The sequence below is a fragment of the Sycon ciliatum genome, chromosome 6 (assembly GCF_964019385.1).
Source record: "Sycon ciliatum chromosome 6, ocSycCili1.1, whole genome shotgun sequence".
Lineage (NCBI taxonomy): Eukaryota > Metazoa > Porifera > Calcarea > Leucosolenida > Sycettidae > Sycon > Sycon ciliatum.
The window spans coordinates 2,598,211-2,611,280 of NC_088648.1; the positions used below are offsets into that span (position 1 = coordinate 2,598,211).

Sequence of the window (13,070 nt, forward strand, 5' to 3'; positions counted from 1 at the left end):
AGACATAATTAACCTGGGATTCGAACCCGCACTATCGCCCTGCATGCATCCCCAGATACACTTCGCATACATACTAATTCTTCCAAGTTGCTTCCCGTTATGATCTTGCATTTGAAAGCCCTATTTGAATATGCATTGTGGCCAGCCGTCTTTGATGGTACGGTACGTTACGGGATAGGTACGGGACAGGTACGGTCGAGGGTAATACGACACCGTCTACCGCCTTGATGATCTAGGCAAAAAAAAGCATAGGGATGTTATACATTTTTCAATTCCCCCATTTTTTCAGGCATAACCTGGGATTCGAACCCGCACTATCGCCCTACATGCATTTCCCCATACACTCCGCAGTCATACTCATTCTTCCAAGTTGCTTCACGTTACGATCTTGCGTTTGGAAGCCCTATTTGAATATTGCGGCCAGCTGTATATGTTGCCAGCTGTGTTTGTTGGTACGGTACGGTACGGTACGGGACTGATACGGGATAGTGCCAGGCATGACACAAACAAACAAACAAACACCAAATTAAAGCTGTGTGGACCCTGGCTAGCGCCAGACGTTACTGAAGTAACGTCTTCTGCATAGAAAAGCTGAAAAAAGAAGTATGCAATGTGAAGACAAGAAGCTGCACTGTGAGGATGGCGACGCTGAGCAGCGCTCCTTGAGATAGCGGACGACATGGCAGACGGTGTGAAGAGTTTCGTTGGTGAGAGGGTACGTGTGTTGTTGTGAACGTGAGGAGTATGTGAGTTTTGTATTTTCTGTTCTCCCAACATTTTGTTCTTTTTTATTTGCTTTCCTCGAGGGTAAAGAGGCGCCCGCACAGCTCGTGTGTTCTGTTCGTTTTTTTATTTGCTCTTCTATGAGGATAACTAGAGGCCCCCACAGAGCCAGTGGATTTTGTTCTTTTTGTTATTCCTATGATTGGTGCTCTCACATTTTAGAATTTTTGCGTGATAGTGAGGTGGTGTGTTGAGTGAAGTAGTTTAGAGTTCTTGAGGTTATCAGTTCCCACACGTGTGACAGCAAACGTGGCTGGTGCAGGGGCGTCACAGGGTTGCTGGGAGTGGTACGACCAGGGGTCAGGGGTGTCCCCCGGAGAAAAAAATAAGGATTTTTCGCCTAACAGGCCACGTTTGAGCACTCTACAGCCGCAAAGGAGGGTTCCCCTAGCACTTATTAGACAACCCCACTCCAGCTCCAAAAACATACTTCTCATGGATTTTTGGTATTTTCTGTGCATCGTAGGTAGCCAAGCAAGGTAAATGGAACCCATTCAATGATTCAGGGCCATTGCCGTCGAAAAAATCGCAAAATCCGAAGTACAAGCGTGCTGCGCGTTCTAGCGCCAGCGGCTATGCAAAACCGTATGTCGTGTCCTGCAAAAGTCTGCCGCGTTGCGTACACTATGTACACGTCCGGCCTGGACAGTCGCGATTTTAGTTGTTTTTAGAGTTAGAAGAAGATCCTTTGTTTTTGTTCGGTGGGATTGAAAGATCTGCCAGTGGACCGGAGAGCTACAACAATGGAAGCAGAAGAAAGCGCTTGCGGAATCTCCTCTGTCTTCGTGGCAACAGGACTTTAGTTTGCGAGAGACTTTCGTCCTGTTGTCGCGGACGAAATTCTTGTTGCTGCTACCAGAAAACTCGGGGAACGAAACGATCATAAATCGTTATAATATAGGTGAAGCGGGTCGTGTTGGTGAACAGCTGCAGAATATTCTGCCGCCGTGGAGCAGCAGTCCAAACACTTTTCAGCTTCGGAGAATAAAGCGCTTCCCTTTTCCGTTGACAAGCGCTGCGTTCGCGGGTGTAATGCATTTTCGAATCCGCTTGCAGTAGATCGTCAGGAGCCAGAGGTACTAGGTAGGTGTCGTTGTGGAAAGAATATAATAATATGTTGTAACTGACAAGTGACATACATGTAGTGTCCCTTGACGTACTGATCGCCATTGTAACATGGTAGATCTTGGAAAATTTTAGTTCTGGACCCAGTGATCGCCGCCAGCTCAGCTCTGTTTCCGTCAAGGTTGCAGTGAATGCGTCCGTGAGGAATCCATCGTCTGGTTGTCTCTAACCGTGACTCCAACCGCCTATCGTAATGGATAGCCGCCTGGAGTCTTGGGCAATAGCTAGCTGCTAGTGCTAGGCATCAAGTCTGTATGCTTCTTGCAATGAAAGTAACAGTTGCGATGTTTTGTACAAGTCCGAAGATCCTTGAATTTTTTTATTGCTTTTTCGGATGAATTGGGTGGACCATCCTGGACAAAAAGTGGTACGACCATGGTCGTAGTGGTCGTACCGTGTGTGACACCCCTGTGGTGTTCTGGGTGGGCGGGAAGAGTTTTTTAATAATCCGAAGTGCAGGCAGAGGTATTTTATTTCTGGGTGTGATTGGTGTGGTATGATTGAGTGATTTGTGTGATCTTTTCCTCATTTCACTCTGTTTTATTATCAGAATCGAGGACGATTCTACTCTTGGAAGGGAGTTATGTCGTAGTACATTATTTTGTGTACGTCGTGTGTACGTCGCGTGTTGCTGTGGTGTGAAATGCAGTCTAGATTTCAGGGTCACAGCTTGCACAATGGCTTTGTACTTTTGGAATGGCCAATCGACGTACTCAGCACAAATTTTCTATTGCATGCATGCACAATACATGTTCAAATTTCGTATTTTTGGTGCATGTCAAAAGTCAAAATGGTCACAAACTTTCTTCTTTCCCGGGCTCTTCTTGACGGTTGTTGTGGTTATTGTTGCTGCTGCTGCTCCTGCTGCTGCTGTTGGTTTTGTTATTGTTGCTGTTGTGCAGCCGTATGCTCATTGCCACAAATTGACAATAGTCAAAGTGTGAATGGAAGCGGTCATAGTCGTGATGAAAAATACACATCGTACCTTGTTACCTGCAAGGCGGGATTCTATCTTTCCAACTTGAATTATCCAATGAATTGCACATTCGCTGGAGGAGCCTTCACAGCAGTACCTACATGTGAAGGTATGTTTTGCAGTCCCGGGGAGCTTTAGCAGAGTTAATTTTTTAACATGGTTGTCTTCTCGGGTTGAGAACGAGCTGCCTCTCCTATGTTCTCGCCACGCCACACATCAGACGGACTAGTCAAACGGTTGTTCTCTAGTTTAGAGAGAGTGCTTTTCTTGTATTACACTTCAAGAGGCGACTGGAGAACTCATAGTCATAACTAATGTCGTCTCGGAAGGTTGACAACGAACTGCCTCTTCTATCCTCGCCACCCCACACCTCAAAACGAACTAGTCCAATGGTTTTTCTCTAGAGTTAGAGAGAGAGCTTTTCATAGTTTACTTCAAGCGGCGCTGGAAGAACTCATGATGGAGAACTAACACTGACAACGACTGACTGACGACTGTCAACGAATGACTCACGACTGACAACGAATGTCTAACAACTGACAACGAACGTCGGACAACTGACGACTGACATGGCAAAAGGAAAACATGATATCAGAAATTGGTGCCCTCGTCAGCACAAAAGGTGGTGTACTCAGCACAAAAAGGTGCACGTGTCAGCAACAAAGCAGCGCAGCAGCAGGTACGGGTCAGCAACAAAGGAGAGCAGCAGCATGTACGGGTCAGCAGCACAGAGACACAAATACAGCAGCAGCTACGATGAAGAGACAACACGTGCAACCACATGTACACACAGAGACACAAATACAGCAGCAGCTACGACGAAGAGATAACACGTGCAACCACATGTACACACAGAGACACAAATACAGCAGCAGCTACGACGAAGAGATAACACGTGCAGGCACAGGTACAACACTAACACTGACAACGAACTACTAACGACTGACACTCAGAAAAGACGAGACAACAGAATTATAATAGTGAAGGCGTACAACGGGGACAAGACGAGCAAGTGTGTACACAACGGGGACAGAAGACGGTGCAGCCGCATGTACGCAGGAGGGCTCTTCTGATTACTCTCACATATTGCGTGACAAACAGAGGACTCAGACTGATTATTTAGGTTTCACTCCAAAGAGAGTCTGAAGAAGAAGGCTAGGAACAACAGCAAGAATGCGTACAAATGCACGCATGCGCAACCTGCGCAGTCCGTGCAGGCACGGACAACAAAAGAAATCATGGATTTAAAGAAAGTACAAAATGTTATGAGTTATGACTTATGACTAACAGTCCACCAACGTAACCAGATCATATACAGTCAGCAAGTATGACAAATAAGCACAAACTGACAAAGAGTACTGAGACATTCGACGACCTGACCCCTAGCTCCAACACTTCTGTGAAGTGTTGGGTATCACTGGCCGATTATCTATGTCCGTCCATAACACACAACAAGAGCTACGGTTGTTGTAGCTTGACTCTGGTCAATGTCTACGAGTAAGATCATTTCAAGTAATGAAGTCGATGATAAGAATAAATTCGGCAGCTCTTTCACCAACGGGAAAGAGCTCTTTGTTTCGGGGAAGAACAGCAGCAACACCATTACGAGCACACTGTAACCAAATATGAATACTACAGAAAAAAGGTGAGTACGGTGCTGGCCCAATTCGGCACTAGCACCCCGAAGAGAAAATTCAGCGTACAACAGTACAGTACACATAGCAGATTTAGGCGCACGATGCGCAAATAAGGAGTGGATTAGATTATTCTCGCGATTCGCGACACGATGCACAAACTAACGGCCTTCCAACTTGGAAGGCTCAGGGTAGGCAAGGTCCAAGAGGGGAAGGAAAGCATAACGAAGAAGAGCACGAGCTAAGTCCAACGGCAACAAAGAATGCCGAAAGTAACTGAAAGACGACGAAACTAAGTTAGTAAGGCAATTGGACATACAGTCGTCATTAGCTATACCGCGAAACATACATTGTGTGGAACTACTTGTTATTGTACTTAAGAGTCAATGTTTGTAACGACTAAATATCACTGGACATGGCCAAGTTTCCGATTTCGTTCAAAGTTAGCTCCTATTATCACTAGGTGGACCTCATTCGCCCACCATGGCAGTTTGGTCCAGAAACCCTCTGTTCTTTAGATATTAACCAAAATCAAAATATAGATAAAAAACGATCTCAATCACCTTCAAACAAGTGTTGAGTAAGAAAAAGACAACTGACGACATCTTCTCCAGACATTACAACGGACAACGGGAACAAGCTATTCGGAACTACATGTATTATAGATGACGAGACAAGAGACCAAAACGAACGAAACCACTACATTGAAGAGTGAGAAAGGGAGAAAGTGATCAAGTCTGAGCGGCAAGATAAAGGGCCTGGGTAGCTATGGCAATTATGGGCGCGCAAGTAGCTACCCATGCCAACGGAAAAAAAGGAGACAAAAGGTGAGTACGCGCTTTTCATGCAGGCCAGCTAGAAAAGGAACGGGAGGAGGTACCTAACACGAGGTACAAGAAAGAGGGGTCACTGCTGCTCACACCAACACAGCGCAGTCAAAGCAGCTATGTTCGCACACCGATCCAGGTTACCAAAGTAATATTTAACCATCCAACTTTCTACTGATGACTTGCTGAGTCCCTGGAACGAATCGATCAATTCAGCCTGTCTGTCGTCTGCCCGAAGGACGAACTATCTCTCCGCTTTTGTCCTGCCACACAAACAAAGGGTCTTGGAAAGTAGTTGTTCTCGATACCGAGAGAGAAAGCTATTCATTACCACACTTCTGCAGCCGAGGGGAGAACTGACAACTGACAACTAACAAAGGAACATATTAGGAAATTGGCGCCCTCATCAGCACAAAAGTGGTGTACTCATCAGCAAAAAGGTGCACGTGTCAGCAATACAATAAAGCAGCGAAGCACTATGCACCATGGGTCAGCAGCATATACTTTACAGAGACACAAACGCAGCAGCAGGTACGACAAAGAGACAAACGTACAACCGCATGTACAACGAAGAGCTACAATCACAACCATATGTACAACATTACCCCCCACCCAAAAAAGACATCCATTCCTGTGGATGGAAGCAAGAGTGAAGTGATAAAAAAACCCGAAGAAGACAGACCGGAGAAGAAGACCGAAAGCCAGGGGAAATAAAATGTGAAGTAACATAAACATAAACAGGCGACAATAAAACACAAAAAAAGTGGGGCCACAACTGTTGAACGCATGACGAGTAGGCCAGGAGGGTTAACACCAGTCGGAAGCCCTGCAAAACTGTGCACCAATCAATCGGAACCTGCAAGCAACAGATTTTGCAGAGGACCCCGGCTGGCGAGCTGGTCGACCTGTGTTTGTCCCTTTGGATCTTGATTCTTAGAACAGCACCAACCTAGTACGCCACCCACCCAACAGTCAAGATAAACAAAAGTACAAAATGCATGAAAAAACAGGTTATGCCGACGGACCCAGCGACGCTGCCAGGAGCGGCGAGACCGACGGCCCGTACCGACCGAGAAGACCGGGGCAGCAGGACCGAGTATCCAGGCATCTTGCAGCACAGGACGTACACCGGACAGTTGACCGAAAACCGATGGCACTATGGAAACTCAGAGAAACACAAGGACACACACAGAAAGAAACACGGACTGACGCAAACATCTCAGCCATCGCCAAAAATCAGAAAAGCACACGAAGGAAGGGAAGAACAGCCAGGAAGAACACGTCGACTGAAACAGGGGCAATTAATCAGTGAGGACACCAGTGAGGACACACAAACAAATGCAGTATGCTGAGCGCATCATCAATGTGGACCGTGGGACATTTACTCCACTAGTTTTCACCACGGCCGGTTGTTGTGCGCCAGAGTGCTCCAGATTTGTTAAGCGCCTGTGTGGCCTCATTTCGAGTGGGGACACGAAGTTGTATGCCCAGACAATGACATATGTCCGGTGTCGACTGGCGTTTGCATTGTTGCGGTCGGCGATCATGTGCATCCGCGGTGCTCGATCGTCATATCACCGTCCTGTGAATGCATTGCGAGAGTTGGCAATCTCGGAGGGCCGGCTGTGAGGTTTTGGAGACGATGGTGGGCAGGACAGTGCCCTTGTATTTTCCTGGTTTTTGTTTTTTGTTTGTTTTTTGTTTGTTTTTGGTGTTTTGGTGTTTTTTGTTTCTCGTTTTTGCGTTTTTTCACACATACAATTGTTTTCATTTTTTGGTGTTGTGTTCTAATCATTCGCCATGCCACTGTCAATTGTATTCTGTTTGCCCGTAAAAGAGGCCTTAGGTATTAACACACAAACAAATCGGTTACCAATACGCAAAAAATAATGAAGAAAAACCCCGGGGCGCTACCCTGAATAACCACAGGTCTCTAACCTGAAAAAACCCACAGGGATTGAACCTGAAAACCCACAGGGATCGAACCTGAATAACACGGAACTCATAGTACATCTGTTCGCAAAACCGAAAACCGAGATAACCTGTCAGGCACCAATAGGGACGCACAATGGCCAACCAGGAACACACGGAAACCATAACACCCACAAGGCAAACCGATACAAAGAAGCGCCGGATCCCTGCAGACCACCAGGAAGACCGTGGCTCACCATGATCAGATGCCCACCCAGGCGAACTTGAGAAACCCGCATGCCGAAACACAATTATTACAAAACCATAAGCTCACAAAAAAATTCAACCTGGATCAAGAACGAGAATCCTGCATTAAGGTCACACCTCCCACCAAACCGGAAGCCACCAGCTTTCCTACTGGGTGCAAAATGCATGACCGAGCCTGACAACGCTCTACACGGAACATGGAGAAGCTAAAACGTAGAAACACGAAACAAGAAAATACGGAAAGACTACGTACGAGGCAGCACATCGAGAACATTCAGGGGGACATCTAAACAAATCAAGCGACACAGTCTCAAGATCGGAGCAGTCCGCCGGCAACTCCGTGACAAGCACAAGGGCACAACACAAGATGAGAGCAAAGCTACCCATGCTGAAGTCACGACAAGCATGCAAACACAAGTTCCAGATTCGAATGAGTAGCACACGAACAGAAGTTTGAAATTTGCATACACACAACAGTACAGTACAGGGTAGTCAGAGTGACACAGGAACAACTAACACAATGGGGCAAACTTACGAGCAGGAAGACTACACTACACACTCCAGCACAAGAGAACAAGGTTCCATGGAATTCCTGCCGGGACCCGAGTCACCCGACGAAAAGCAATTTGAAAAATTCAAAATCGAATACAAGTTACGGCAGCACATTACTCAGAGCAGACAATTACAAAGGCATGCTCACCTGAGTAGGCGCTCTCATGAGAGGCTTGGACGTTCGTGAGACATTGTTGGAGTGGCAACAAGGAGAGAAACATAAGCCGGAGAGCGACAAGCTCAGGGTAGTGAGGTGAGGACGAGGTAATAGTTGGGCGCGAAATGTCGTCTGCCCGAAGGACGAACTACCTCTCCGCTTTCGTTCCGCCACACAAACAGAGTCTAGGGTAGTAGTTGTTCTCGATACCGAGAGAGAAAGCTGTTCATTACCACACTTCAGGAGCCGACGGAAGAACTGACAACTAACAACATATTAGGAAATTGGTGCCCTCATCAGCACAAAAGTGGTGTATTCATCATCAAAATGGTGCACGTGTCAGCATTACAATAAAGCAGCGCAGCAGCATGCACCACGGGTCAGCAGCATGTACGACACAGAGACACAAACGCAGCAGCATGTACGACAAAGAGACACAAGCGCAGCAGCATGTACGACAAAGAGCTTCAAGTGCAACTACATGTACAACGAAGAGCTACAAGCGCAACCACATATACAACATGTCCAATGGTGGCCTTTACGAAGGCCATCTTCAAGGGCCAGTCGCAGCGGGGTTACGTCCTGAATTGGGAGTCGACCACCAACATAGTCTGCAACAACATGTCCCCAAGTGGTAACAAGCGGTCTTGAATAAAGTTATCGACTAAAGATCACTTGGGGAAATATTCAAATTTCGAACTCTCCAACAGCCATGCACTCGCCGAATCCCACCTCGTGGCAAGAAAGCACATACGGAGCGCCTCCACATACCTTTTTGCTACGCTGCCAGCACTGAGATGCCATGGGGATAATCGTTGCACATGCAGAAACTCGAATGAAGCCACCACGAAGCAGCACTTGCGGAACAACAGTCCAACGTGACGAGAACGAAGAACTGTTCCACAACAACAAATCAGCAAGGACCTCAACAGTAGCGCAAGATGGACCAACATTTTCTCTTGTACTGGGCAGCTAGTGCACGCGAGTTTCACGTGTGCATCGATGCCTCGTCGTGCAAGTAGAAAATCACGATGCAGCAGTTGTGTTGTCCCTGCCCTTTTGGAGGGTATGTGCCCCTTTTGGCACGTGTGTGCTGGGTACGCGTGGTCGGTGTGCGGACTGCGCAGGTTGCGCATGCCTGCATATCATTGTACGCATTCTTGTTGTTTTTGGCCTTCTTCTTGAGACTCGAGGTGGACACTCGAGTATTTCAGGTATGCATTACTGTTGGAAAATCAAGATTCGAAAAAGTTCTCTTCCTGTGCACAGCCGCCGCCCTCCAGTACCTTAAAAATACATGATATAACCGCCCATGTACCGGTAATGCGTGCGCTCATAGCAACCTGAGAGAAATTTTGCATTTTTTGATGGGAGTGTAGCACACAGGTGAAACTCGAGTGCACTATCTGCCCTTGCACAAGGAAACGTTTTGGCCCAAAGAGGGCAATCTTGCACTACTGTTGCAGTCCTTTGCTAATTTGTTGTTTTGCTGCTCCGTGGCGGATTCATTCGAGTTTCTGCGATGCCAGGTATTATCCCCATATCTCAGTGGTGGGAGCGTAGCAAAATGGCATATGGACCAGTGACCCCTCACTCTTGTACCTTGTTTCAGTGCATATTATAGTAGTTTTTTTAGCGGATAAGCCCATTGTCAAGTCTAACACCCGACAACATGTGCGTGTGTGTATGTGGGTAGGGACTATGTGTGTGTGCGTGTGTTTGTTTGTTTGTGTGTGTGTGTGTGTGTGTGTGTGTGTGCGTGTGTTTGTTTGTTTGTGTGTGTGTGTGTGTGTGTGTGTGTGTTTCTGCTGAAACTAAGTGATGAGTTGACGCTAGTATAGCGTTTCTCTGTCTCTTATCTTTTATCCGGGTTTTTTAATGATACAATGCAGCTTGCAACCATACCAATCTCTATGGCGTCGAAAAAGTTGAGTCCAATGGAACTGTCACCTGTAGATACGATACATTCAAAGCAACTACCTCAGGCCCCGCAATGTGTAATGCATCTGGAGACGGTTTTTGGACATGGACCGAAACCTGCGCAAGTAAGTCAGATGTGAAATGTTTGAATGGATACATATTTTTATAGTGGACTATGCTGGGTTTAAGAGTGATATTTATGTGTTTGCCCACTCTCTCTCTCTCTCAAACCCTGGGAATTTTTGATAGTTGTGTATAGTGTCTTGGCAGCGATTGACAAAGATCAAACTACCTTCTGTGTTCTTTCCCATACTGCATCGTGCCAGTGTGGAATAGACTGCCACAGGCAGTTCTGGACAAGCAGCCAGCCCGGAAACACCAACAGAGCTTCAAGATTGCTGCACACCGTCACCTGCAACAGAATGACTGGTGCTCTGCTCATGATTGGTGCTAGCCATGCACATGGATCACACTGGCCTGCCATCAGTGGACGCAAATCATTATTTTCCTATCCTGTATCATGTTATCCTTTCACCCATTCACGGCATAGTCCTTCCCCTGCCTGTCGCCATGTATAGACGGTACGTGACCTCTCACTACCCCCGTGCTATGCACGATACCATGCTCTGCTGGGCATGGCCTCCCTGACTCTTCACTATATCTACACTCATCTGTCTGTAAAATAAACCACTTCCTTATGTCAGTACATGACACAACATGGTGTCAGAAGTTAGTCAACCAGGTCTACACTTCGAGTAGAAATGGCCAAGTTCGCGCCGCCTGCAGACTTTGATTTCTCCATTCCAGATGCCTGGCCGGCTTGGAAACGCCGGTTTGCGAGATATCGCCTCGCCTCAGAGCTCAACGCGAAAGACGAGAAAGTGCAAATCTCTACGTTGCTCTACTCGCTGGGCCCTGAGGCCGAAACTGTCTTCGATCAACTGGTATTCGACACCGTTGGAGACGAGGACAAGTATGACAAGGTCATGACGAAGCTGGACGCTTATTTTACGCCAGCATTGAACGTGTTTCACCAGAGGACCATCTTCGAACAGTGCGTCCATCTTCCAGGAGAGTCCGTGGAAGAATTTGTTCGGAAACTTCACGCAGCAGCGAAGTTCTGTGACTTTGGTGACCAGAAGGACAACAGAATTCGAGATCGCCTCGTGGCTCACATTCTGGATCGTCAAGTCGCCAAGGAGCTGCAGCTGATTGAGCCCGCAAAACTCACCCTCACGGACGCAGTTCTCAGGGCCAGGCAGGCCGAGAAAATTTCCGGAGACGTTGCAGCGCAAGCCGCCAGGCCGCAGGTCAATGCTGCATCCCGCTTTGGAGGAAAGCAGCAAGATGCAAGGAGTCGCCACCAGCGCAGCGGCGTTCCGTCGAAGCCTGCCCCAACGTCGTCCACGCAGAGGAAGAGCGGCACTGCAGCTTCAACATGTCCGTGGTGTGGCCACGCTGGTTCGCACAAGAGTAACCGTTCTGCGTGTCCTGCGTTTGGTCGCAAGTGTAATTCATGCGGCAAGCAGGGCCACTTCGCCGCCGTCTGTCTTTCCACTCCAGCAACCACGCGTGGTGCCAGAGCTGTCGAAGGTGAATCGCTCGCGTCCCCGTCGCCATTCATGGGTGGTGTTGCAGAGCTGTCATCCAACGCCAGTCCTTCCCAGTCCACCGACGCCTGGTCAGTAAGTCTGCCTGTTTGCTCGACAAATTTGATATTCAAGATCGACACAGGTGCAGATGTATCATGTATCACGCACTCCACGTATCAGAATCTCGTACAACGCCCTGTACTCACACCATCCACTACCAAACTCCTTGGTCCATCTGGTGCACCTCTATCCATCAAGGGTCAGTTCACTGCAGACACCATGCACAAGAGTGAACTGTTCTCTATGGAGATCGTAGTTATCGATGGTCCTGGATCTACCAACCTGTTGAGTCGCAGAGACTGCCTCCGACTTCGCCTGATCCAGCGTTTAGATGCAGCAGAATCGTGTACCAGCAAGCCAGCACAGCCCATCGGTTGTATGGTTGGGCCCCCAGCTGATATCAAGCTCGTGGACGACGCCACGCCGTACCACTGTGGTGTTGCCCGCCGTGTGCCTCTGCCTCTACAGGACAAGGTCACAGAAGAGCTCGCACGTATGGAGGAAATGGGCATCATCGTCCGGGAAACGGGTCCCTCTGACTGGTGCTCTCCTATGGTGCCGGTTCGTAAACCTAATGGTCGCGTACGGATCTGCGTAGACCTAAAGAAGCTGAACGGCAACGTGAAGCGCGAGCACTTCCCTCTTCCGACAGTCGAGGACACACTGGCTAGGCTCGCCGGATCTACTGTCTTTTCCACGCTGGATGCCAACAGCGGCTTCTGGCAAGTGCCTCTCACGGAGTCTGCATCCAAGCTGACCACGTTCATCACGCCTGTGGGTCGGTTCCGATTCCTCCGGATGCCATTCGGTATAACCTCTGCACCGGAAATCTTCCAGCGACGCCTGCAGGACTTCCTCTCCCACGTCAAAGGTTCCGAGGTATTCATGGACGATGTTCTGGTCCACGCCGCTAACGAAGCTGAACACGACCACCGGCTGGACACAACGCGCCAGGTCCTTGCCGATGCAGGCATCACTCTAAACCCCGACAAATGCCACCTCAAGCAGTCATCAGTCAAGTACCTGGGACACATCGTCAGCGGGTCCGGTGTGAAACCCGACCCCAGCAAAGTCTCCGCCATTGACGACCTCAAGGAGCCTACGAATGTTCCTGAGCTTCGCCGTGCCTTAGGTCTCTTCACCTACGTCGCCAGATTCATCCCGGAATTGGCTACGATCTCAGCGCCCCTCCGTCAGCTCCTGCACACCGACACTGATTGGTTCTGGGACTCCCCGCAGCAGGACGCGTTCCGTCGGCTGAAAGAG

The 13,070-nt window shown here is 48.3% G+C and overlaps 1 protein-coding gene across 1 annotated transcript in view; it reads left to right on the top strand.

Annotated features, from left to right (window-relative positions):
- Window positions 1-13,070, top strand: part of LOC135819162 (uncharacterized) — a gene marked incomplete at its 5' end in the record, with an annotated part of 333,212 nt that overhangs the window by 21,188 nt on the left and 298,954 nt on the right. Inside the window, 2 exon segments of the mRNA XM_065332321.1 lie at window positions 2,811-2,993; window positions 10,125-10,277. Of these exon segments, the coding sequence (XP_065188393.1) occupies window positions 2,811-2,993; window positions 10,125-10,277 (336 nt within the window).